Source organism: Varanus komodoensis, unplaced genomic scaffold (genome assembly GCF_004798865.1).
Source record: "Varanus komodoensis strain SLA01 unplaced genomic scaffold, ASM479886v1 scaffold16, whole genome shotgun sequence".
NCBI classification, from domain to species: Eukaryota; Metazoa; Chordata; class Lepidosauria; order Squamata; family Varanidae; genus Varanus; species Varanus komodoensis.
The window spans coordinates 26,351,158-26,375,765 of record NW_025335468.1 but is presented as its reverse complement, the minus strand read 5'-3'; the positions used below and the strand labels follow the sequence as shown (position 1 = coordinate 26,375,765).

The window sequence follows — 24,608 nt, the reverse complement described above, 5'->3', positions numbered from 1 at the left end:
ATGCTTTTTAGCCCCAAATTTTCATTGACTAGCTTACAATAATCAGCAGTAAGGTAGTCCTTATCCTCTAAAACACAGGACATATATTGAGAAAGATATTAGAAGAAGGTTGGGAGGAGGAAAAAGGAAACAGAGGCATAATTTCTTTTTATGACTGTGGGGTGGAAACAGCTCAGGCAGCTTGCTAAGGATGGAGATGAGAAGCTCAAAAGGCATTTGGAGTCTCAGCAGAGGTGAGAGATTGACTCTGTTCCTCCTCTTCCCCTCTGCCTGGAAGCCTCTTGGAACATTTGCCACTGGGCAACCATTGAGGGAGATCCAGAAGTAGTGAGTCTCTCATTGGAGGTCAAAGACAAGCCCTGCTTCTCTTCTGCATCTTCCCCTTCACTCAGTGGCTATGCTCCTGTTCCCTCCATTTAGCATCTGAACTGCCTTCTTGGTAATACCATTGTCTGTGATGTTCTTAGACTCTTAGTGAAGCCTTTTCACGAAAAGTGAAGGAATCTATCAGTTTTTGTCTGTAATGTCACAAGCTTTGTTCAGTGACATGCCTGTGAATGGTGCAGCTTCAGTCCAGGTAGTTTTTAAATTGCTAGCTGAGGATAGAGGCTTTTTTTTTTTTTTTTTTAGTAACAAGAGTGTTAAATGGGAAGGTGGGATGATCCCTGAAATAGAAGGAACCCTTGGTGGGACACATCTAGGTCCTGTGCATCAAATTATAAAGCTGTACATTTGCTGGATGGTAAACTGCCAGTTCTAAATATTTAGGAGCCAGCATTGTCCAGGTCTGAGTGTAGGGAGAAGACTCCCTAGGTGTGTCCATGATGGTTGAATGTAGCTTCCTACTCCACCCCATCCCAACCCTGCCATTCATTATAGATCTTAGTTATAGTAACTGAAGATGGCAGTACGATCCTGTAAGAAAAGCCAAAGACATTTCTATGGATCTGCTCAACATCTGTTAAGAATGAAACCAGCAAGATATTTAGAGGCCAGGTAATACTGAGTATCAAGAAAATTCACACTACTTTATACTGCAGCATGAGTGCATAAAATTTACTTAAACATTTATTTAAGGTGAGCTGACTTTGATGCTATAATAATCACTTGCATAGCCTGGCTTTCCCCACAACAACCAAATATATTGTTCTAGCCTGGGAGCCCCATTTAGGTAGTTGATGTGTGATGCCACATCCTCACAATACTTGACATTAACTTGCCAGTGTTGTGGTGCTGAATATATGGACTAGGACCTTGTCTATAGGGCCTTTGTGTTTAGATGGGATGAGTAGCAGCTCATTTGAAAGGACCAGTTTTATTCACAAGATTCAAGCACATGTTTTCTTTTTAAGGATTCTTTTGTTGCCTTTGTGTGAAGAAATACGTATAGAATTCCTGTTAATGTACTAAAGAAGAGTTCTATCAAAGAGTAGTTACATAATCAAAATACTTTCTGTGGAGCCTGTAGTAATGAGACAAGTCCTGCAAGCTGCTCTTCAAAGGACTTGCCCTGTCATTAAGAAGAACAACGCTGCCCCTTTAGGCGGCGGATTTTGGATGCTCTTAAAGGGTGCCAAACTGTCAGTAATTTTATTATGGAAAGTGTATGATGGGGAGGGGAAGAGCAAATTGGATTTTTCGATAATGCCTTGGGCCAGCTCTGGCTCTGTTTTCCATGCATGTGTGAGATTAAAAGGGGAACTCTTTTTAGTATTTTCCTCTCTGTACATTTTAAGGCACATTCAGATTCAATTATTTTATCTGGTTATGGGAATTTCAGCACACATTCATAAGCTGGAAACACGGGGATCTGACTTGTCAGGAATTGTCTGAAACCAAAGTGGGTGCTGAGTCTGATTGTTCTTATATAGTATATTTACTTCCATATTCTGTTTGTTTGTTTCTGTTTTTTGTTTTAGCATGAAAGTTACATGGTTCTTCACACACTGTTCTCATTGTCCTGACATATTTTTTTAATTGGTAAAGGAACACATCTTATAAGCTCATATGTGTGCATAAAAGTGCAAGAGAACCACTTGCACATCTGCCTGGAGGTCCACCTCCACACACACTCTCCCTGATTCACAGGTTAATTTGCTTGTTGTAAATATCGATATATGAGTGGGACTTTATGGGTCACACTTTTGTTGAAATATCATTCTACGTAATTGGACAAGCACATAGTAGGCATGTTATGAGCAGAGCTGGCTGGAGCCGGGGATCAGACTACATGGCCCGGAGGCCCCTTCTGACTCGCTCAATGTTTCTATAACAGTAGAATATGCAAAAATGCAGTTTTTCTAGTAATTATATGAGTTCTAATAGGAAAATAGAATAGAAAATAGTGGCTTATAGAAAGACTATCAGCTGAAGGTCCCCAGTTCACACAAATCCAAGAAAATAAATCCTTAAAGAGCTAAACATCGTACATAGTAATGTGCTTATTTAGTTGGGTAACTTGACACCAGTTGCAGCTTTCCTTTTTTGGTGTCTAATTTTAACAAATTCCTGGAAAATTGCATAAGAAGTAAGCTTGATTTCCATAGTACATCACTTGCCACAGTACATGATTCATTGTGTTGACATTCCCTTGTAATATTCAGCTTTGCTGATCTGTTCCTGTAACTGTTGATTTGGTTGAAGTGATGTATGTTAGCTGAATCACCTACAGAACAATTTTATTTGGAGGGAACCATGCATCATAGTTTAGCTAAACTATGTTTAGTGTATTGTGAATGAGCCGGAGTGAGCCCTGGGAGCATAAGCTTCCCTGCCCTCGCTCATGGTCTGAATCAGAAGTTTGGAAACTTCTATGGATTAACCATGGCTTGCCACCATTGTCTGGAGCCGTGGTTAATCTTCACCATGGTTTGAAGAAGAGAACTTCACTGACTTTGGTCTGACATTTTCTTGCTTGCAACTAATGTAACTGTTAACCAGTTTCCTGGTATGGACAAAATGACAAACCGCTGCTAAGCAAAATCTTGGACGCTTTTCTTTTCATTCATGTAGAAGGAAAAGATCACGATCCTTGTTTTTCTGCTTGTTCATGTTGTTCTAAACTAGGAGTTGGCAACTTTGGTGGGTGGGGGGCCCAAATATGGAATGCTGGGAGGCACACCCCCACCTTGTGGCTGTTGGATTTGCTGTGTGGCAGCAGCCAAAATCATGTCAATTTCACAGGGAAGCAAGCTGTGAGTTAGCTCACATTTTTCAGGGAATAAATCTCCTGTGGTAGCTTGTATTATGAGTAAGTAGTTGCTTGGGGGAAAATTCAGGTGGATCTGAATAAGGACACACATCCATAGGTGTACTGAGACAGTCCGGGGGGGGGTCTTGGGGGGCACAAGGAGATGGACATCTGTGATCTTCTTTGGGTGTGAATGCAGAAGGCTACTTCACTCTTCTTCTGTGTCAGTACAGTGGCTATTAATATAGGTGTACCTGTGTAGCAGGCAAAATATTTGCTTTTGTAGTTTTACTTCTTTCTTTGACAACTTAGGCTTGTACATAGGACACAGGATGTTCAGGCCATTGCTAAAGGTAGCTTAATGGTAACAAGATTGAGACTTCACAAATTTCTACTGAAAAGTGAGCACGTTCCTGGGACTCACTACCAGAAAACTTGGTACTGGATTGCAGCCTAAGCAGTGAACTAGGCATCTCAGCTAAAGTACTGCTTCAGCCATGAATTTACTGGATGGCCAAAGGCACTGTTGATCAGCCCTGAAACTCTGATCTGCACAGTAGTAATAATGCAGATCAACATTACAGGATTGTTGGACTGATGCCTTTAATAAAGCAAAAGAGCTTGGATAGGGTCACCACAGCAACTTGTCATGGAAAGAAGGCTCGCTGTCAAATCCTTTGGCTGAACATAGCTTTGTTCGCCTGCACCTACTTTAGGGAGAGCATTCCATAGTCAAAATTTTGTGATAGATGCCCCAAAATTGAGGTTAGGTAAGTCAATAAAAGTTTATTAAGAGTTTGAGTCTCCGTTTCCCAGTGTTCTTCATGTGTGCCAGCTGTGCACTCAATGGGTAGACTGTTTTCGCTGAACTGATGAGCGTGTCAGCTTCGATAGTGCTGATTGTCTGCATGAATAAGGCAGTGCCTTGAATTCTTATGGTGCATATGCTGCAGTTTCCTTGTATCACACGATTGCCTCTTTGAGCAAATCCAAGGTGGCATTCCGCTGGATGCAGACCAAGATTGGGTATCCACACCATAGCACTGGATATGCTTTATTATCCTACAGGGTGTTCTTGAGTTCTTGTCTAGAAGTACAATTTGTATAATAATACCAGATTGAAATTGCAGGTGTTGCATTTATCAAGCTGCAAAATGTCAAAAAAATGGTAACACCTAAGTGGAGGAAATGCGAAACCTTTAGTTTGGGATGTCATTGGGAAAAACATAGAGCTAAGCACTGGAATAATGTTCTGGTGTTCCGAACAGGTCCAAATGCAGTAGAAGCTGTAACTTGGAAAGGAAAAGTGTAATGGCATTGGCCCAAATGCCTTTCAAATACTTGAATAAGACAACTAAAGGAGAAATGTATGTAAGACTTCAGAATCTTTAGTATACGCATATCTCGTTAAACACCGTTATTTCTTGTCCAGAAGATTGCAGCATTCTGCACTCAGTCTCTGTCTCTGTCTGTCTGTCTCTGTTCTCCACCTGGTCTGTGTTTATCTTTAATTGCATGGCTCCTTTTTCATGTCATACCACTGCATTAATGACAGGGCTTTATCGTGTTCTGTCCAATACAGTAAAACATCCAGAAAGCTGGGGGTTTAGTTTCAGTTAATGCAGTGAAACATTTTGGTTAACTTATAGGACAACTGTGGCTCAAAATGGGATGTGGAAATATTACTCTACATACTTGTGCAGAGTATGTTGCCATTACAGTTTGGAATTAAAAAAAGTGACTTTTTTTCTCCCCTCCCCTCCCCTCCCCTCTTTAATTAAACCAGTTGTAGGCTTTGGAATGGACCCCAACTTACAAATTGATATTATCACAGAACTGGATCTTGTCAATATGACGATTGGAGTTACACAGGTGTCTGGACTACATAATGCCAGCAAAGCATTTTTATTTCAAGGTAAGACTGATATCTTTTTGTGGGGGGTGTGTGTGTGTGTGTGTGTGTGTGTGTGTGTGTGAGCAAACTGATGTATTTGAGGAATTGACCTAGTCCTTTCATTGGAAGGATCCTTTTTCCTTTTCTCGTCAGTCTCTTTTTCAACTTTTAAGACACGGTCTATTCTGTCAACCGAAATACCACTGGATAGCATGGCTTCTAAATTTAATTGAAGCTATTTTGATTATTTACAATACCTAAATTCAGTTATTCTGGTCAGTTTCCTGAGCTCTTCTCAGAAATGTGGACCAATGAGCTACAGATACACAGAGAAAGATACTGTAAGAAAATGATGCTGTCCTTTTGCTTACTCCAGCAGAAGCTTGGGGTGGACAACTTTTGGATGTGGCTGGACAGGTGCACTGACTTCCTCACAAGTAGTCAGGCAGTATCACACAGCTGATGCAATTTAGCCATAGAGTTTCACTCTTCTGGGGTCCATGCACTTAAATATAGCAAGGACATTAGCTGATAATATTAGATTTCTGTTAGTTTTGTATGTTAAGCATTGGCCATCTCTTTTTAGAATACCTTTAAAAGGAATATACTGGACTGTCAACAGTCTCCTCTCCTGGGACAATGAGAATCAGTCTTACTCTCTCCCTTTGACAGCTCTAGTCTTAACTTTTCTTCCTTCTACCAACACCATGGCTACTGATATATGCACTTCCTTGGACTGAAAGGCAGTTTTATCAATCATTGTTAAACCCATCCTGTCCTTTCCTACAGTTCTATATAGTGGTGTCATTCCATTAGTGCAAATGACATGCACTAGCAGAGGCAAAGTATGCAGAAGGGGAGACTCCCACTAGAGTCCTGGTTGTGCACCTTCTTGCAGATTTGAGGTTAGGGTGTCAGCACAAATGGAACGGTGCAATTGCTGAAAAATAGTGCAGCAATTTCTTTTGCTAATTCTATATTGGATTTAGGCCTGTATGCTGTAGACATGGACAGGAGAGTACTTTGCTGCTTGCTAATAGAGGATAAAACTGCTATGGCCTGCATTCTGTGAGTTGTTTGCCTGCATTATGCTTCTACATCATGCAAGCACAGCGGCTGGATTGTTAACTTCCAGGTGGCCTATTGGGTGAAAGAATGCATGCATGGGGGAAAAAAGGACAAGTAATATTTTTGGCTTCCCCTTTTCACTCATTATTAATGGGTATATAATGGCACACATGTTCTGGAAACTATATCTGTAAACATTGCTTTGTTTACATAGGGAAATATGTATTGTCGTGGACATGCAAGAAATAGCCTGAAAGAAAGAATAAAAGGGCTCCTTTTTTCAGAATTTCTGTAATCAAAAGCAGGGGATGGTCAGTATCAAAACAGTGCTGAGTAATTCCTAATCAGAGAGCCATGTTTCTGAGGGGATTAGAGACCAGAAATTACCCTTACTGTTATGATTTGGATATAAGAAATATGGTATAAAATACTTAGGATCTATATTTATTTATTCATTTCGTTCTGAAGCCAGAATAGTGCCCCATTTATACTGCCCCATAGCTGAAACTCTCTGGGTGTTTACACAGTTCCTAAAAACAGATGATAAAAATACAATAAAAGTATCACCAGATCAGAAAAAATATTAAAAATGTTTATTATGGTTCAAAGTCCTGCATATACACCATCTTGGTAATTTTTATGGCAGCCCTATAATACATCGGTGCTGTTCTCCCAGTGTTTTCACATGTAAAACTGACAGAGTGTTTTGCCTGGATGAGGAGATATCCACCTGGGGAGCCCCTGTGCGAATAAATGTGGAATACAAGTCCGATGATAAAGAAAGAAGTAAAAACTCAAACTGAGTTTGTCTTGCGTGCTGTGAGCCCTGGGCACAGCCGCATGCCTCGTCCCGGCACTAGCCCTGCCCACTGGACTTTGCTTGCCGAGGGGCGGTGCACCATTCCAGGCCAGCTGCGGTGGAGGCTGGGTAGAAGAGCGTTCTCCACTCTTGGGGAGCTTGTCCTGTATGGCATTGCGAGCCTTGTGCAGAGCTGAACGCCTGGTCCCAAATCCGGCACCTGCCCTCCATTGCAGTGGGACATTGTTCTGCGCTGGCTGTGGAGATGGCCAGGAAGGGGAGTCTTCCCTGTGTAGATGTCTGTCTAGAAGCTTCCAGATGATAAATACCTGTATAGACCAGCGAACAAGATGCCCCATGAAGCCAAAAAGAAAAACAAAAATTGGGGGTCATCTTACATGCCTGATTTATGATAAACACCAGAAAGACAGCCCAAAATATCAGCCTTGTCTTATATGCTAGTCACCTTATATGCCAGTATATACTGTACATATATTCTAAATTAAATATTAACATTAACAATAGAGGGGGATAAGCTACATGCTATAGAATGAACACAACATGTCCTTTGATCCTTCAGCAGGCCCGTATCTTAGTCTTTTTCAAACAGCTGCTATTCTGTGAAAAGGCTGCATTAATGATACAGCATTATTTTAAGGATGAAAAATCCAATTACTGGGTCCACATACTATAAAAGCCCTTAAAATAATTGTCACTACACTGTGGGGCAAATAATGATGATTTTCTCATTGTGATCATCCTTCCTGGAACTTAATTTGACACAGTGATCTGCCGCTGCGTTAAATGGGAAGACCTATTGGGGTGGCCTGTTGAACATGTCCAAGGCCCCTCCCTTCATAAATGGCTACCAGAAAGCCACTGCTACTTGGGGTTAAGGGTGTTCTGGACCTTCCTGATCCTTGGCTTTTCTGACTGTACCATTTAGCTGCTGCTTCTGCAGTATTGATCAGTGTGAGACCCAGTTCTTGAAACAGGGTCGTTGTATGCTGATTCGACAGATTCCTAGCAAAGCTAACACTGACTCTTCTGCGAATGCTGTGCTTTGCTAGCTGGTTGTGTACTGATCCGTGTAGGCCGGTCTCAGGTGTTTGCATGCAGGAAAAAGTCTGAACAATGCTACCTATGAAGCATGCACGTACACACATGCAGCAAAGACTACTATCATTATATTGTTTTTAAATCCCACTGTTTTTCTTCTTGTGAGGAACCCAAGAGGGGCTTACAAAAATCCATTTTATCCTCACAACAGCAACCCTGTGAGGTAGGTTGGGCTGAGAGTTAGAGACTAACCCAAAGTCAGTCAATACTTCATGGCCAAGAGGGGATTAAGAGCCTGGATTTCCCTGGTCCCCATTGTAACGCACACCACACTGCCTCTCTGTGTGAAATGGAAAACCCAGAAACCAACTTTTTGGTGTGTGTACTAAGTTGTGTTCATAGAAACCCCTCACCTGCTCTAGGAATATACAATATTACCTGTGTATCTGGATCAAGCATGAAATCAAACTTCATTTCTTGCCATCATAACAAGAGAGCGGAGAACATATGGTAACATATGCACCATGTTCTGTAGTTGCTAAACCCTGTACATTTCCATTTTAAAGATATTGATATCAGTGCTGTCTGCTTATGAAAAGGAAGACACTGAACTGTTTATAAATTGAGTTCTTTCCAGAATTCCTTTCACTTGAACATGACTGGTAAGTTTACTTGAACATAACACTAAACATCTAGGCTTACAACCTTTACAATGTATCTGATCATGTAGTATTTTATGGTTTTAATTGTGAATCACCCAGAAAGCTTCAGCTGTTGTGCAGCATAGAAATGTAATAAATAAATAGCTTCACTGTAGGAGACATTCTGTTTTAAGCAGTGGAAGGGGGGCTGGGAGGCCGGCTGCAAATAACATCTGCATAATTAATTTCTTATGAGTTGGGAATGGGATTTCCTTCTACCCTCCAGTCAATAAAAGAAGCTGATGATGCAAGGGAACAGATTTGCTAAAAATGGATGGAAAAACCTTCACAATTTCCTGGCAAAGGGCCTTAGATCATGTGACCACTAGACCTAAGTATATGCACTTAATTCTCAGCCCTCTTTTAGGCATAATTTATGTCCCATGCCAGCATGTAAAATCTTCCATAGGGTGGGTCTAGATGTGTGGGCATGTGTACCCGTGTCCATGGCTGAGTAACATAATAGAAGGCTGGGCACAAAAGAGGGTGGCCAGATCTGAGAGAGGAACTGGTTTGTGTAGCTTTAATAGCTGTGCAGAAGCAAGAATTCCACCAGGTGTCGCTTATTATGCAATAATAATAATAAACCTGCTGAAATTACTCCTAATCTACATTAAAGGTACAGGATCTCCACCCTCTTCCGTATCTGGCTGGAGTGGCTACCCTAGGTAAAAAAGTCAAGAAGTAGGGCCCTTCACTGCTCCTCTTCTCCCAAGGCTGAAATTCCTTGGATAAAGAGTCCCTTGGATATTGCAAATGCACATAGCATCCCCCAACCAATATCCAATGGAATGAAACTTCAGGAGAGCAGAGAAGCAGCAAAAGGTCATATTTCTTACCCTCTTCCACAAAGGGCATCCACCCTAGAAGCCACAGCTTGAATATGCAAAATGCCTGTATGCATACAGCTATTTTGAATATTTAGGGCACAGCTTCTTGTGTCCTCTGAACCTGTGAGGCAGAAGTTATGGGAGAGTTACTGCTTAACCATGGGTGGTGGTGGTGGTTTTTGTTATAATTATTACATTTCATTTATATACCACCTTTTTTCCTCCTGTGAGGAACCCAGGGTGGTTTATGTAGCTCCATTTTATCCTCACAATAACAACCCTGTGAGGTAGGTTAGGCTGAGAGAGAGAGACTGGTCCGAAGTTACCCAGAGAACTTCATGGCTGAGTGGGGAGTACAGCCTGGGTCTCCCAAGTGAGCAGTCCACTGCTCTCACCAACAGATATGGGTCACTCTTTACTCTTTGGTTAGTGTACCTTTATCATCTGTGGATTTTTCATAGTTGTACTTAACATTAGCATTATCTGTAGTTGGAGGTGGCAGCATATCATGTCCATTTTCCTAGTAGTAAAGTGGAGCTTCATTAGGGTTGCAAGATCAGAAAAATGGAATTAATTGTTCTCTAAAGAATGGACATGGGAAGATAGTCTGAAATGAGAACCATCTAGTACATTCTCGGCAGGCCCAATTAACTGCACAAACCTGGGCGTTATTCAGGTTCTCCTATTTCCCAGCCTTCTTGTCATCTTTCAGTAGTTTTTCAGACTGTTTTTAAACCTGAGAAATAGTGCCCCTATGAATTTAAAGAGTGCTTCTAGTTCAGACAAGAGCTTGGATAGCACAGTTCATATGTTACATTTGCAGACACACATGCGTATTATGGAGGTTTTGCATACCAGTGCTGGTGCTAGAGATGCATTGCCTTTATTAGGGTATTCAGAGCACTTTACATAATCATAGTGAGCATACAGCAAACCTGTAAACTAGGCCACTGTTACCTATCCTCAGATTGCATATAGAGACCAGAGGCTGAGAGATTGCAGTTTACCTAAAACCACTTAGGGTGGCCATTTGTCCTGCTTTACAGCCCTCTGTTTGAAGGGCTGTCCAGCTCCAGACCAGCTTAAAGGTGAAGACCCATAAGAAGGAAGGGTGTGGGATTGAAATTGCTCATTGACAACTCACAAGTCAGGCACACAAGTCATCTAGCTTCCTTCTTTCCCAGGATATTGAGATAGATGTAGTGTTTAAACTATAGCGATTATTTCTAAAGTTGTAACTATACATATAATTTAGGTGCAGATTTTATGCAAATTGTTTGCCCTTTTTTGTTGCAAATTGTTTGCCCTTTTTTGTTGGCATGCAAGTGGCCACATCTGTTCTTAACAAGGGTCTGCTTAGAACCACAGATTTCTGGTTCTAAGCCCAGATGCTTCTCTTTGCCCTTCATTCAGCTGTGTGTAGAGTTTTTTGGTTTTGACTGCAGGGCAATCATATTCTGGAACCTGGGAAGTGTTGGGAAAAGATATGGCAGTTGTAGCTGCTTCCACTCTCTTATAGATGTAAGCAAAAAGGAAACACTGAGGAAATTAATCCATCTTTCCCTGTTTCCTCTGCAAACTGTTAGTAAGCTGGACAGGCAATCTGCATTTCAAATATTCTGGCAACTACTAACATTGCCACTTAAATAGGAATTCTATGTAGGGAATAGCAGAGGTGCAGTCTTTACCCAGAGCTGGTTTTGGCTAAGTATACTGCAGCTGGCCTTATTGATGCTATTTAGCCAGTGGCTCTCAAAGAACTGTCAGCTTGAGCAAGAAATCTAGGGTGATCTGTGTTAATAGTTTCCTAAGAACAGATACAGGATTCGGTTTGAAAACAATATTTGACAGTTCATCGCCAGACCACTTGCTTTCTTCGGACAACCTCAGTAGAACACCTGCTTGCATTTGAAATTTATAGTAGAACCAGATCTTTAAGTCCTTGTAGCTCTTACCAAATCTATGGATGTGAGGGAGGGAAAGAGGATGCTGTGATAGGAACCGCAAAATAAACAAAGACATTGTGAGGAGTTTTTTGGAGGAAAATGACCCATTCTTGGCAATATCTTTACACCAATCATTTTGAAATGTCAGCATTATTCAGTTTATAGATAAAAAGTGATAGTTATGTTGTATATTTATATGCTAAATATGTATCATTTGGTGCTTTGTTATTGGTTTAAAAAATGAATTGATTGCATTTTTAAAATGTTTGAAGGCAAGTTTATTGTAGCTCTCATTCCTTTCCAAAGAATGGAATAACCATTAGCCTTACTAAAACACCTGTGTGAACATCTCTGTCCCAGCCTTTGACTTAGTTTTCACTGAAGTAGCAAAACTGTGGCTGGATTTGACCAACTCAGGATCGATGGGGGCTAAGATTTCAGAATGCTTCCCCCTGATCTGAAGCCTAGCTGTTTTTCTGAAACCGTGACCTTTCTATCTGCAGGCTAATTTTCTCTAGGGGATATAGAGAAATGCTCCATGTGAGCCTTCACCTGAAGTCTGAACTGGTTGCTCCCATTGTTGCATCTCGGGGTTTGTTAAAACCTAGTCAAATTATCCACCTACCCTCTATATGCTGCAGGTGTTGGTAATTCCATGATATGGCTGCTTTTGACAGAAGGCCACAAGTGAACTCTGTGTGAGTGCTTAAACTACTGCATTCCTGCAATAGTCAGGGTCACCAGTATTAAAATCCTTTCAATCTTCATAAAACCATGGTTGCCAATTGTGGGTGACATTGGTAACATCTCCAATTGATGCTGGTTTCAGTGGATTCCAAATGTGCCCAAAACAAAACACAGCGAAACATCCATGCCTACAGATTTTTATGACCAGGCTGTCAGTATTACTTGAAAAAGCTAAAGAGACACACGTTCCTGTTTCAACCATGCATGCAGAAAATAAATGGGAAGGTAATCTAATGATTTGACAGTTCTTTAATACAGCTCACCTTAGAGAACACTAAACCGCCTTATGATTTTTAACAAGCTGACACACAATATGTGCATGCTATAAAAAACATTCACCACTGAAACATGGGTATCTTTGTCATGGAAGAGAGGGAAAATCTAGCATTTGGGGATGATGTAACTATTCAGAACCATCAAAGCAAGTGCATAATATATTCAGATCTGCCTACCTGCCTGTTTGTCATGATCTGCCTCCATATGCTAAGATTTGTATAGAAGCCCTATTAATTCCATTCAGCAACTTTGCTTTGTTCTGGAAAAGGGTGACGTGCCAGGGCAGTGGGCACCTGTGTGTGAGCCTCCCTCTCACAATTGCTGGGGCTGCTGCAGAGAGAGGGAAATTCTCTGCCTCACAACTAGCAGCCATTCTTGCGCATGCAGCTACTGTTTCGTATCCAGAGGTCTTTAAGTACATCAGGCTATGAGCTCAATGCAGGCATTGCCCTTCCTAGCAGAGCAGACAGAGTGTTGCCCTGGGGTTGGTATTTTCTGGCTCTCCAAATGCATTGGCCAACAACTTCCATCTTCCCCCACTACGGACTGTGCTGGCTAGGGTTGATGGAAGTGATACATCAATACCTCTGAAGGGCTGCAAGTTCCCCATCCTTACTTGAATCTCCAGTGCCTTGCAAATAGCTTGTTTGTTCCAACAACTCTCTATGGCTCGTCTTTTGCAGAAAGCAATAAAGGAGGTTTGGAAAGTTATACTGGGTGGGCTTGCATAACATGAAAAGCCACCATGTTTCTTTTGCCCAGAATGGTCTGTTGTGTCATTCAAATCCTATTGTGGTATTTCAGCAGGGTACGGTTGGTTTTTAGATGCCACAATAAGGAACACTGGTCTGCTGTATGGACTGCATGCTTCACCCATGGTTTCTCTAGTCATCTGAACGCAGCTTTGTGGTTTCCATGGTCCTGGTATGTGGCAGCTGCTGAAGATGCTGCTCCAGCCTTCTAGTCTGGGATTTTATTTCAGGTGTAATGGCTGATGGGATACATGCCAGCAGTAGGAGGACTGAACGAGGGTGGAAAACACACTAGTGTAGAAACCACTTAATCGTCTGTCAGGCACATCCATGCAAAGCACCATGAACTGTGGAAATCATGCAGGGCTGCTTGTTACGATGTATGAACCCAGCCTCTACCTTTAGGCAATGGCCTGCAGAATGTGAGTGCCTTTTGCGTTTATTGAGACTACCCTTTCCTGATAGCTCAGATACGTGTACTGTGATTACATTAGCAGATATACCAGTTTAAAGTACAGATTGTTATCCATATGTGCTGCACGTTTGAGATGAAAATGAGAGTAAATGTCACAGAAGCCCATGAAACCTGCTTGCAAAATGCTGAGATACCCTATGCTTAATTACATCGACAGTTTGCTCTGGCACTGGCTCCACCTAAGGCAGATATCTCTGGTTGAATCTGCCTAGCCCTCAGTTTTGCCTTTCAACTCATTTTCTCTCTTCACAGTGGGATGGGCAAATTGTGTGGGTTGCATTATTGATGGCCACTGCAGTAAAATATAAGGCATGGTCAATGTACTTGAGTTCTGAAACATCTCTTGCTTTTTGTGGTTTTCTTTGCTGTCCTTCTACACCAGAGAAAGGAAGGATGTGGTCCCCCAGTTGTTACTGGACTGATTCCCCATTACCCCAGGCAGCATAGCCAAAAGTGAGGAAAGACTTGCAGCCCAGTTACAGTCAGAGGGCTGCACGTTCCTCGCTCTTGTTCCACTCATGCTATCTTATTTTGGTGGAGTATGCATTAAAAAAAAGTATTCACAGAAAAGAGACTGGAAAATAAGCATTTCAGGAATTGCCTTACTCCTGGAACCTTATTACTAGAACTTGTCATTAATCCACTGCAAAGTCTGTATTCTCTTCTTTATTCTCTGTGAAGTGATCTCTTCTTTCTGCAAAGCTTCTTTCTGCTTTGATCACTTATTGTTGTACATCGCTATTTCACATCTGCCTTTTCTGCTCTCTCTCCTAGCTACACATAACACTAATGCCCATTATATTTACACTCACTGTTTAGTGAGAGAAGCTCATGTTCTGTAGCTATTAATGGTGGCCTGTATAGCTGGCTAGATTTATTTTGTTAGGACACCTCTTGAGTCCTTATATATTTTCAACCTGCTTTTCCTTACTATTCAGGTCTTTACTATCTATTTACCCTGAGGAAGTCCTGTATTTCATCTCTGACTATCCATACAATCAAAATTATTGCTTAGAGGCCAGCATGTTCCAGTCAGAAAAGCACAACATGCAACATAGTAGTAATCATGTAGTAAAGCAGACAAAATAAAAACAAGAACCACTTTAGTCTTCTGTTTGCAAATGAAATAGTATAGAAATGATAGCAGATAATAGCAACTTGCCGACTTTTTGACCGGAAGCATCTCTTTAGAGCTACTTTAAGTCTTCCTTTTCCAGGAGTCTTTAGCATCTTTTGATTATGCTGCTGTCTTCTCTGAATGAATGGACCACCCTGTCTCAACTGGCATTTGACAACGTTAGGGCAGTCCTTTTATACATTTTATCTCTGACCAAAGACTTTCTAACACATCACTAACTGTCAGTCCTGTTAGTCTGTCTATGATCCAGGGAGGGTAAATAGGTACACATGTTGATCTATTGCAAACTGATTCTAATTTAAATCTGGTCCAGCTCTGAAAGTCATAACCGCATTGCTGATAATGAGTTAGCAGGCCTCCGTTACAAAGTAGCTCTTAAGTTTCAGGTGCAATCAAAAAATTCTTCTCACATTTAACCACTTGCTACAACAATGCAAATTATACAGCAGATATAATTTTTTCACAACACATCAGTAACTTTATTCTCAGAATACAGCATTTCACCATGCTGTCCTGATAACTTTCTCAGTTTGTTTGAGAAAGGGGAAAGTTAAACCTTAAGAAAATTGCAGGCATTTGTGTCCTGGCATCATATTTCAATCTAATGGCTTGAAGTACCTGCTTGCCACCTATATTTTACTTTCCTTTGGGAAGCTCGATGCATCGTACAAGGGACACCCAGGCCGTTTTCCATCCAAGTATAGATCATGTTAAGATTGGCTTATAGCAGCCTATGGAAGAGTGTTTATGACATAAGATTTGTTAGAAGTGCCTGATGCTACTTTTATCACTGCTTTTAAAAAACTGTGCATGTATACCCCAGGCTTTCACAGCCAGTCTAGCACAAAAACATATTCTGGAATTACAACCAATATGTTGCATAGCCTTTGAAAACAACTGCAGAAGATTTTTCATAGAACAAGGACAGTGTGGGTTTAAAGACTCTCATTTCTTGATTTACTAAGGCATTTACAGGAAAGTCTTTTCCTAGAGGAATTAAGCTTTCCTGCTTTAATGCTGCTTATTTCTTTTGGAGACAATGTATATCTTTCAGTAACACCCCATGAAAGATCAGTTACAACTCCACACCATGATAGTGAATCCAAGTAATGGAAAAGACTGTCTTCATATCACCTTGGGGCTCTTCACCACTGAACATTGCCCTGCGCTTAGCCAACTTTACCCCCAAAGGCAGCGTTTCAAACTGATGCTCAGAAAACAGAAATTTATTGTAGCGTGGGATATGTCCAGTACATTTTTACTAGCTTTCTTCTTGAGCTGGGAAACCTGACATACTTGTACAACTGTCAAAATACAGGGCATTGTATTGCCTTTGGATTGTCTAAGGCATCAGCTGTGCACATCTGGCAAAAATGAGTTTTGGAATAACTTTCACATTCATTATCTTGCTTGGGTTTTGGTGAAGTATGCTCGTTGGTGAAGTATTCCATTCTGAAAATAGTAGTCCCTTTTAATGTCCAGGCCTAAGTTAGAATTCAGTCTGTCAGTTGCATATGTAGTTTCAATGTGATGTAAAGCTAAAACATTCCTTTTTATCTTTACATTTAATTATATTCACCCACCACTTAAGATAAATTAGACTATATATAATATAGTGTGAGTCATATTTACTTGTTGAAATACTATTTTTGATGCTGGCTTGTTCAATCCTATCTGCTGAAGGCTCAGAAGGAAGCTATATTTTTGAAGCTCTGCTCAAACTGTAGCTTGTTTCTTAGGTAACTAGCCTGGAAAGAAGAAAAGAATAGCCTTTCTTCTTCACTATCCGAAGAAAAAAGCAGCAATGAAACTGCTTTTAATCCCTTAACACTGATTGATTATGCAAGGCAGGATTTCCTAGGCTTCCCATTGGCCATCATCTTGGTCTTGCCACCTCTTCCAGCCCTTAGAGTTTTGTACTGAATGAGTCAAAATCTTCAGTCCTGAAATTGGAATATCATCCACTGCATAAAATAGCATGGCATAAAATAGCTATGCAGTGGATGTTGGTGTGAGAAGCAACGTGTTCAGGATTGCTGTACGGATCTATCCATTGTAGGTATCAACAAGGAAAGGTAGCAAGCAAGCTGTGAATCTCCTGAAGGGCACCTGACTGGGACTCTCCCTGTGCTGCTGGCTAGGTACTTGGTTCTACAGAGTATTGGGAGGAAGCCATCAATGAGTCCCTCATTTGGCTTTCACAGTTCCTGACCACTTGCCTTAATGTCAGTGTCAGGATTTTGGTCCTATGTCTTAGGTGGTGGTGCAGCAGCCAACTTGGATGGATGTTCCTCCACTGAAATTGAGGCTGAGTCATGAAAATTGCATTGAATATCTCTATATGAAGTTTGGGAAACAATTTAATTATATTTCAATATATAATTGCATTTCAAGTGCAAGATTCATTTTAAAACATTTTCTCAAAGTTCAATTCTAGACTGAGATGCTTATGATTTTGTGACCTTCTACTTAACAGCAAAAATTGCTGTGGAGCATCTACTATTCCCACTTTTCAGATGTCCTGGCACCTTTACTCTTTGGACTTTCTGGAAAGGGCACTTTCAGTAGACAGCTTTGTCTTTGTTTCCTAAAAAGTATGATTGCGTCGAGTCCCTGTATTTAGTATGGTTTTTGGAGTATTCCTTTTGGCAGCATTCCATCAGAATCTTGGAACAACTGGTTGGGCACTATCTTCGTACCCCATCATCTTGCATTTTTGCCCGGGATAAGCCCTCCTATGATCTAGGAACTCTTGGTCCCTGAAGTCCATAAGTTCTTTCCTGATGGTTGCTCTACCATAGCTCTAGAAACCCCGATTTCTCCCATTTTTGCACAATCTATCACAGAAGAATCTCCATTTCTTCATTATCTGTTCCACAGATTAATGTTAAGTAACCACCCACCATCTCTTCAGCATGTTTGCTCTCTACACCACTTTCCTTTTGGCATAGTTTTCAGTAACTGACATTTAATTAACTAAACCTCTTTTAATAAACTGCTTTTCTGGGGTAGGTCCTAATTTTTTAGCTCTGTCTTTTTTTTTTTTTTTTTGAATTATTATGGTGAAACTGCTTTCCTGACTGAAATTATGTCATCCATGGTGCTGTTGTATGTCCTTCTTATTCTACCGTCAGGTTTCCCTAGTATTATTGCCTTCTGCAGTTAGTCTTGCCTTCTCATGATGAGCCCAAAGTATGATAGCCTCAGCTTTGTCACTCTTGCTTCCAGAGAAAGTTCTGAATTTATTTGATCTAAGACTCATTTGTTCATCTTCCCAGGATACTTGCAAAGCTCTCCTCCAGCACCGTGTTTCAAACGTGTCAATTTTCTTCCTGTCAGCTTTCTTCACTGTCCAGCTTTCACAGCCATACATTGTGATCCCGAATACAAAAGTGTGAATGATCTTAGCCTTGGTCTCCAGTGAATGTTCTTAAACTTGATGATCTTTCCTAGTTCCTGCTTTGGTGCCCTTCCAAGTCTCAGTCTTCTTCGAATTTCTTGGCTGCAGTCCCCCTTTGACTTGACTACCCAGCCAAGGGATACAAAATCTCTCATAATTTCATTTTTTTCATCGTTAACATTAAAGTTATGTAGTTCTTCTGTAGTTGTGACTTTTGGGTTTTTTATGTTTCTTAATGGCTTTTATACTTCCTTCTTTCTCTTTCTAGTTTTTTGGCTAGCTTTGCCATATTGACCACAATATGTCCTAGGCTGGAATAGATCTCAAGGCTGCAGAGAGAAAGCTAATTTCCCCAATCATGTGATGTTCCTCAGGTGGTTATTCAGATATAGGACATGTGCTTGAGACACCTCTCCTGAAAAATCATGGTTCACACCATTTTCTCTCCAGATTCAGTATGTAAACAAGCATGTATTTGACCAAGGAACAGTAGCTGGTAGTACATTTTCTCCTACAGAATCCTGGCTATTAGAAGTTAAGCAGATGGTTACCAGAGAGAAGAATTTTTCTTTGATTTTGTCAATGTTACAGCACTCTCTCCCTTTGATGCCTTCTTTACTTTTAAATGCCAAAGAAAGGAGAGAGCAACAAAACAGGAAAAACCAGAGACCTCTTCCAGAAGACCGAAGAAATCAAAGCGAAATGCAAACCTAGATTTGGGATGCTAGAAGACAAACATGGGAACATACTATCTGATGAGGAGAAAATAAAGATAAGGTGGAAAGAATGTACAGAAGAACTATATAGAAGAGATAAAAGGATGACAGACTTCTTTGAAGTAGAATCCTATAAAGAAGAGTCTGCAATATTAGAAAGTGAAGTGAAAGCTGTTCTGAAAGCATGTTCAAAGAACAAAGCACCTATAGGATACCTATAGAACTATTCCAAGCTGCAGAAAATGAACCAGTCCAAATCCTTTCAGAAATAGGCCAACATATATGGAAAACAAAATAATGACCCACTGACTAGAAATGTTCAATATATAATCCTCAAGGTAAGAGATGTAAAAGAGTACAACAATAATAGCACCATTGCATTAAAGTCCCATGCAAGCAATATGATGCTCAAAGTGCTACCCAAGATGGAGCTGGAAATGCCAGAAGTCCAAGGTAAAGAAAAGGAAGAGGCAGCAGGGATCATATTGTACATAAATATAGGCTACTGGAATCTCCCAAAGAATTTCAGGAAAAAAAGCAGTCCATGCTTTATAGACTACAGCATAGCCTTTGGCTGTGTGTATCACGAGAAGCTATGGGTGGTCCTGAAAGAAATGGGTGTGTTTGATTGTCATGCAACCTAACCTGTGACAGGTACTACAGGTAAGAAGGTGCAGTTAGGACTGGATATGGAGAAACAGAACGGTTTCCCATAGGCAAATGCATCAAACAAGGATGTTTTTTTTAATCTCTATAACTGTTCAGTCTGTATGCGGAATGTATCATATGGAACGCTGCATTGCAATCAGAGAAAGGAATGAAAATTGATGGAAGAAACATCACTAATTTAAGATATGCAGATGATACCAAAGTACTGGCAGAAATCAGCAATGACTTGAAATGACTCCTGATAAAAGTGAAAGGAAAAGGTACAAAAACGGAACCACAGCTGAATATTAAGAAAACAAAAATAATGTCTGCAGAAGAATTATAGAACTTTACTGTTAAGAATGCAGAAATTAAAACTGTGAACAGTTTCACAAGCCTCAGCTCAGTCCTCAATTCAGAGGGAGACTGCAGCCAAGGAATTCAGGGAAGACTGAGACTTGGAAGGGCAGCAATGACGGGATCAGAAAAGATCAAGTGTGAGGATATTTTATAGGAATCCAAAGTCAAGATCATTCAAACTATTGTATTCCAAATCACAGTGTATGGATGTGAAAGCTGGACAATGAAGAAAGCGATTAGGAAGAAAACTGACATGTTCAAAGCATGGTGCTGCAGGAGAGCCTTGCGAATACGCTGGATCAACCAAAAAGCAAACATGGAAGGCCAAATATGAGATGCATTAAATCCATAGAAGAAGCCACAAACTTGTACTTGGAAGAGCTGAATGGGGCTGTAATGGACAGGACATATAGGTTCGCAATAAGTCAGAGATGACTTGACAGCACATAACCCGGGACCTTGAGTGGCATATTTTTCTCTTTCATATTTGGTTGCTGTTATCTGGTTTCAAAATGATTGTTTTCATCTGCCCTTTTAACATAATAGCTTTAGTTTTATATATATGTGTGTTGCATAAACTGCTTTAAGCAGTTTATGCAAAAGATAAGACAAACAATTTATGCAATGATTTAAGAAAAATGAACAGCCATTGTCTTTTAAAAGACAGGCGGCTTGTCAAGGCTGAATTTCTTGTTAGGCTCGCCAAATTCATTATTAATGGAATTAATGGAATTAACACTTGCTTTAGCAATATAGCATATAGTTACCAACATCATTCCTGCCATATATCTTTCTTTCACAGTGTGCGTGTGTGAGAGAGAGACACACACAGACAGAAACACACACAAACAGAGGCAACATGAATTATAGGGCTGTGATTCTATTGAGTGATTCTAATGATGTTATAAATCAAGAGAATGAAGTTTGAATTGCTGAAATCTTAAGATGGAATGCAAGCTCTGTTATTTAGTATGTGTTTGTTATGTGTTTAAATAGAATACATGGATCTGCATCCCAAATAAATCCAATATATTGGTTTGGAAACGCTGTTTTTCTCCTGCGTGTCAGAATCAGCTTTGGACAGCTTGTGATTTCTTTGCTTTTCCTTGCATGGCTAGCATGCCTGTGTAATAAGTTAAAAAACAAAGTTTATGTGAAACATTTTATGAAGCATTTATGTCCTAGCTTTGTTGTGTCAGTGCAGTGTCAAGAACAACAATGTCAGGCTAATTTTGGAAAGATATTACGTTGCCATGGGCTAAATGTACCTGTCACAGGCCTGAGAAGTGTCACGATCACCTTGACCACCTGCCACAATGCTTTGAGATTATGATGCTTTTGGTCATATCAGTCTTACCATCACGGCCATTCATCCTCTCCTTCCTAGCAGACTAGGACAAAGCCTTTGTAACTAAAATCTGACCAGCCAGCCCACCTTTGTGGTATGAAATAAGAGAACTGCAGACCTGATCAACAAACAAAGTCAGAAAATTGGCCATTAGGAAAATGCAGCTTAATGATAAGAAGTTTATTCCAAATTGAATACCTCTCTTCTCTTCCAACATGGAAAGAGCAAGGCATACCCTCAAGGCAGCTTCTTCTGTCTGTCTGCAGCATCTGAGGCTTCTCTGCTGGTCCATCTCCTTAATTATTTCTGCAGATTAATGATGCTAGTACCCTGATGCTGGGAACAATTGATGGCAAAAGGAGAAGGGAACAGCAGAGGTTGAGGTGGCTAGATGGAGTCACTGGGGGAGTGGGTGTGGGATTGGGTGGACTCCGAGGGATGGTGCAGGACAGGAGAGCCTGGAGGAATGTTGTCCATAGGGTCGTGATGGGTTGGGCACGACTTCGCAACTAAACAACAACAATGATGCTAGTACCACCGCTGCTCACATTCCTGCAGAATTTGAAACTGATTCCCAGTGACTGTCTGGTTTGTCTTTGTGTCCACGGACTTCGGCGTTTCAGCTGGAGAATCTGAACCTTTCTCCACATCTTAATCGGTAGGCACAAGCTTTGGAAGCTCTTTTATGGGAAGAGTGGGTCCAATCCTTACACTCGCTCTGTTGATGTGGTTTACTTGTTCTGGTCTGGAATGTACGTTTCCAGGGAGGATCTTGTGTGCAGGTTAGAGTTCGGGTTCAGTCTGTGATTATCTCAGGTCTGCACTGAAGCTGTGCCCTATTGCCGTTGCTGAGACATCTCTCCACACACCTGTACTGGATGCTCCCTGCTTGGCTTTCAATTGTGAATGCTGGCCGTCTCATTTGGTCATCTCAGCATGCAAGCCTGAGGCAGCAGTAGGAGAGAGAGGTCACCCAATTATGCTTTACATAAAAGATCATTTTGATTTGCTGTCTTTCTACTGAGAAAATAAGAGCAATGTAATTGAATGGTATTTCCCATCTCCCACTGGTGGGCAGACTTTGGTACAGAGAAGAATAGTTTTAGGTGTTGGTTCTGCTTCTGTATTTTTAAAATGGCAATGCAGGTAAATATGGCTTTTATTTCTATTTTTCTGAACATCTGCCCACTCCTTTCTTGAAACATATGTATGCAATCAGCTATTATTAATTTCTGGGTCATGCATGTTCTTAATTTATCTTGCAGTTAAAATTAACTGCATTAAAATAAAGCTGATTGGCAGAGGTTTTCCGTGTGTGTCTGGCAACTAAAAGTCCCATATTTTAAAAAGACTCTGGATTTTATTGGGCACCCACTCTCGGTCCATGAAGAAAACAGTGAAAAGGCATATGTGTGTTATTTGAACACCAAAGTATAATAGAGTTGAATTGCTTGTGTAAATGCTACTCAGAGAGGTAGATAATGTTAGAGGTATCTGAGCTTTTAGCTAGTAAGCTGACACCCTTAGCTGTAAGAGGGGGCAAATGTGTGTTGCCCCAGGTTGAATTTGAGACTAGTTCTGTTTAAGGTAATCAACAATTATTTTGGGAATTATGAGGTAGCTGAGTTAGCAGATGGTCTTACACTAGTTTACCAGAGTCAGAAGGTCCCATTAAATATTTCCAAACAGAATAATTCAAATTCAAGGAAGGATTGAAGCTGTCTTCTAACCCCAGGGTATATAGTTTCTGGCTCTCTGTGAAGGACATAGTGCTTCTCTTCCCACCAGATCAGTCAGAATGTGAATTGAATGGCATCCAGAAATCATCCTATTGGTCTTGAGATATATTTGTACACAAAATTTCTATCACTCTTGAATGCTGGACTGATAGCTTTGCTGAATTTTAGTGATGACCAATCTGAGTTTTCTCCTACTATTTGGAAGTTCCAGCTAAAATATGGGTTTGGTTATGCAGCAAATTTAGATTCACTTTCTCTGGTAGTCCTAAAGATCACTTCAGTGTTTGCATTAAGGTGAATCAAAGAGTATAATTCCCCCTGTGGAAACATATGGAGAGAGGAAATATGTAATTTAACATTACTCAGCTGAGTTAAACAATGTGATAGCTTGCTAGTTGTCTACTAACAGGAGAAGAGAGTTGAAATACACACACACACACACGTGTGCGCCTGTTCATCCTAGAAAGCTATTGGAGGAAATTGACAGTAGCAAGTGCATTTTAGGATTAAAAGGAACTGGGAATTCAATTGTAACTGACAGGATGTTGAGTTTGCTTTTGGCACAATATGAATTTTAGAACATCATATATTTAATACCAGCATGCCCTTTACATAAAAACATGGGGAACCAATAAATAAAGGACACGGAACCTCAGTCCCATGAACGAAAACGGACATGTCTGGAGTTCCAATATGGTGTCCCCGTCCCCGTCCCCTACTCCTTTACTTCAGATGATTTTATTACCCTAACCCTATCCTGTCTTTTTTCTTCTTGCAAGGAAACCTAGGAGGTTTGCATAAGTCCATTTTGTCCTTACAAAATGCCCTGTGAGATGGGTTGGACTGAGGCTGGCCCAAAGTCACCCAGTGAGCTTCATAGCTGAATGGGGATTGGAACTCTGATCTCCCAGGTCCCCAGTCCAGCATTCTATCTATCAAAACATGGTGGCTCTCACCTGTCACATTATTTTGTTTGTTTTCACCATCTGATAGGTGGAAATGCCTCTTCTTAACTTTAATTACAGGTAGTAAGTGCTGTAAAATAAAATATGCTGGAATATTTGGCATCTGGACCTCACCACTTTTGTCTTTAGCTTTCCCAGTAATGGAATGTGGCTTCCAAGAACTTCTCTGAAGTTCCTTCAAGAACTTCTCCAAGAACTCCAAGGCCTCTAAAAACTTCTCCAAGAACATCTCAGTATCAAATGTGGTCATTGGTTTGACATGACTGGAGAATTTGCCAACTCTGGTTCCTGGCAAGGACACAAGCATTCACTGACAATGGAAAACATTGAAATGTGTCCATGTAATAAAAACAAACAATGACTCAGCTGAAGTCCTGCATCTATTCACATATGGCTTTCTCTAGGGGGTTCTCTAGTGCAAATGCTTACTTGTTTTTGCTGGTTTGCTTGTTCTACAAAGTATAGCAAAAGCTCATGATAGGCTTCAGGAGATCAGAGCTGCAGACAGTTTACTTGCTACTTGCAAGGCAAAACAGCAAGCGGGGAGCTTGGCATAT

The 24,608-nt window shown here is 40.7% G+C and overlaps 1 protein-coding gene across 1 annotated transcript in view; it reads left to right on the top strand.

The window, feature by feature from the left end:
* The window catches only part of NELL1 (neural EGFL like 1), a 521,924-nt gene that overhangs the window by 5,937 nt on the left and 491,379 nt on the right, over positions 1-24,608 (top strand). Inside the window, exon 2 of the mRNA XM_044426038.1 lies at positions 4,977-5,105. Within this exon, the coding sequence (XP_044281973.1) occupies positions 4,977-5,105 (129 nt within the window). The remainder of the gene's footprint in view (positions 1-4,976; positions 5,106-24,608) is intronic.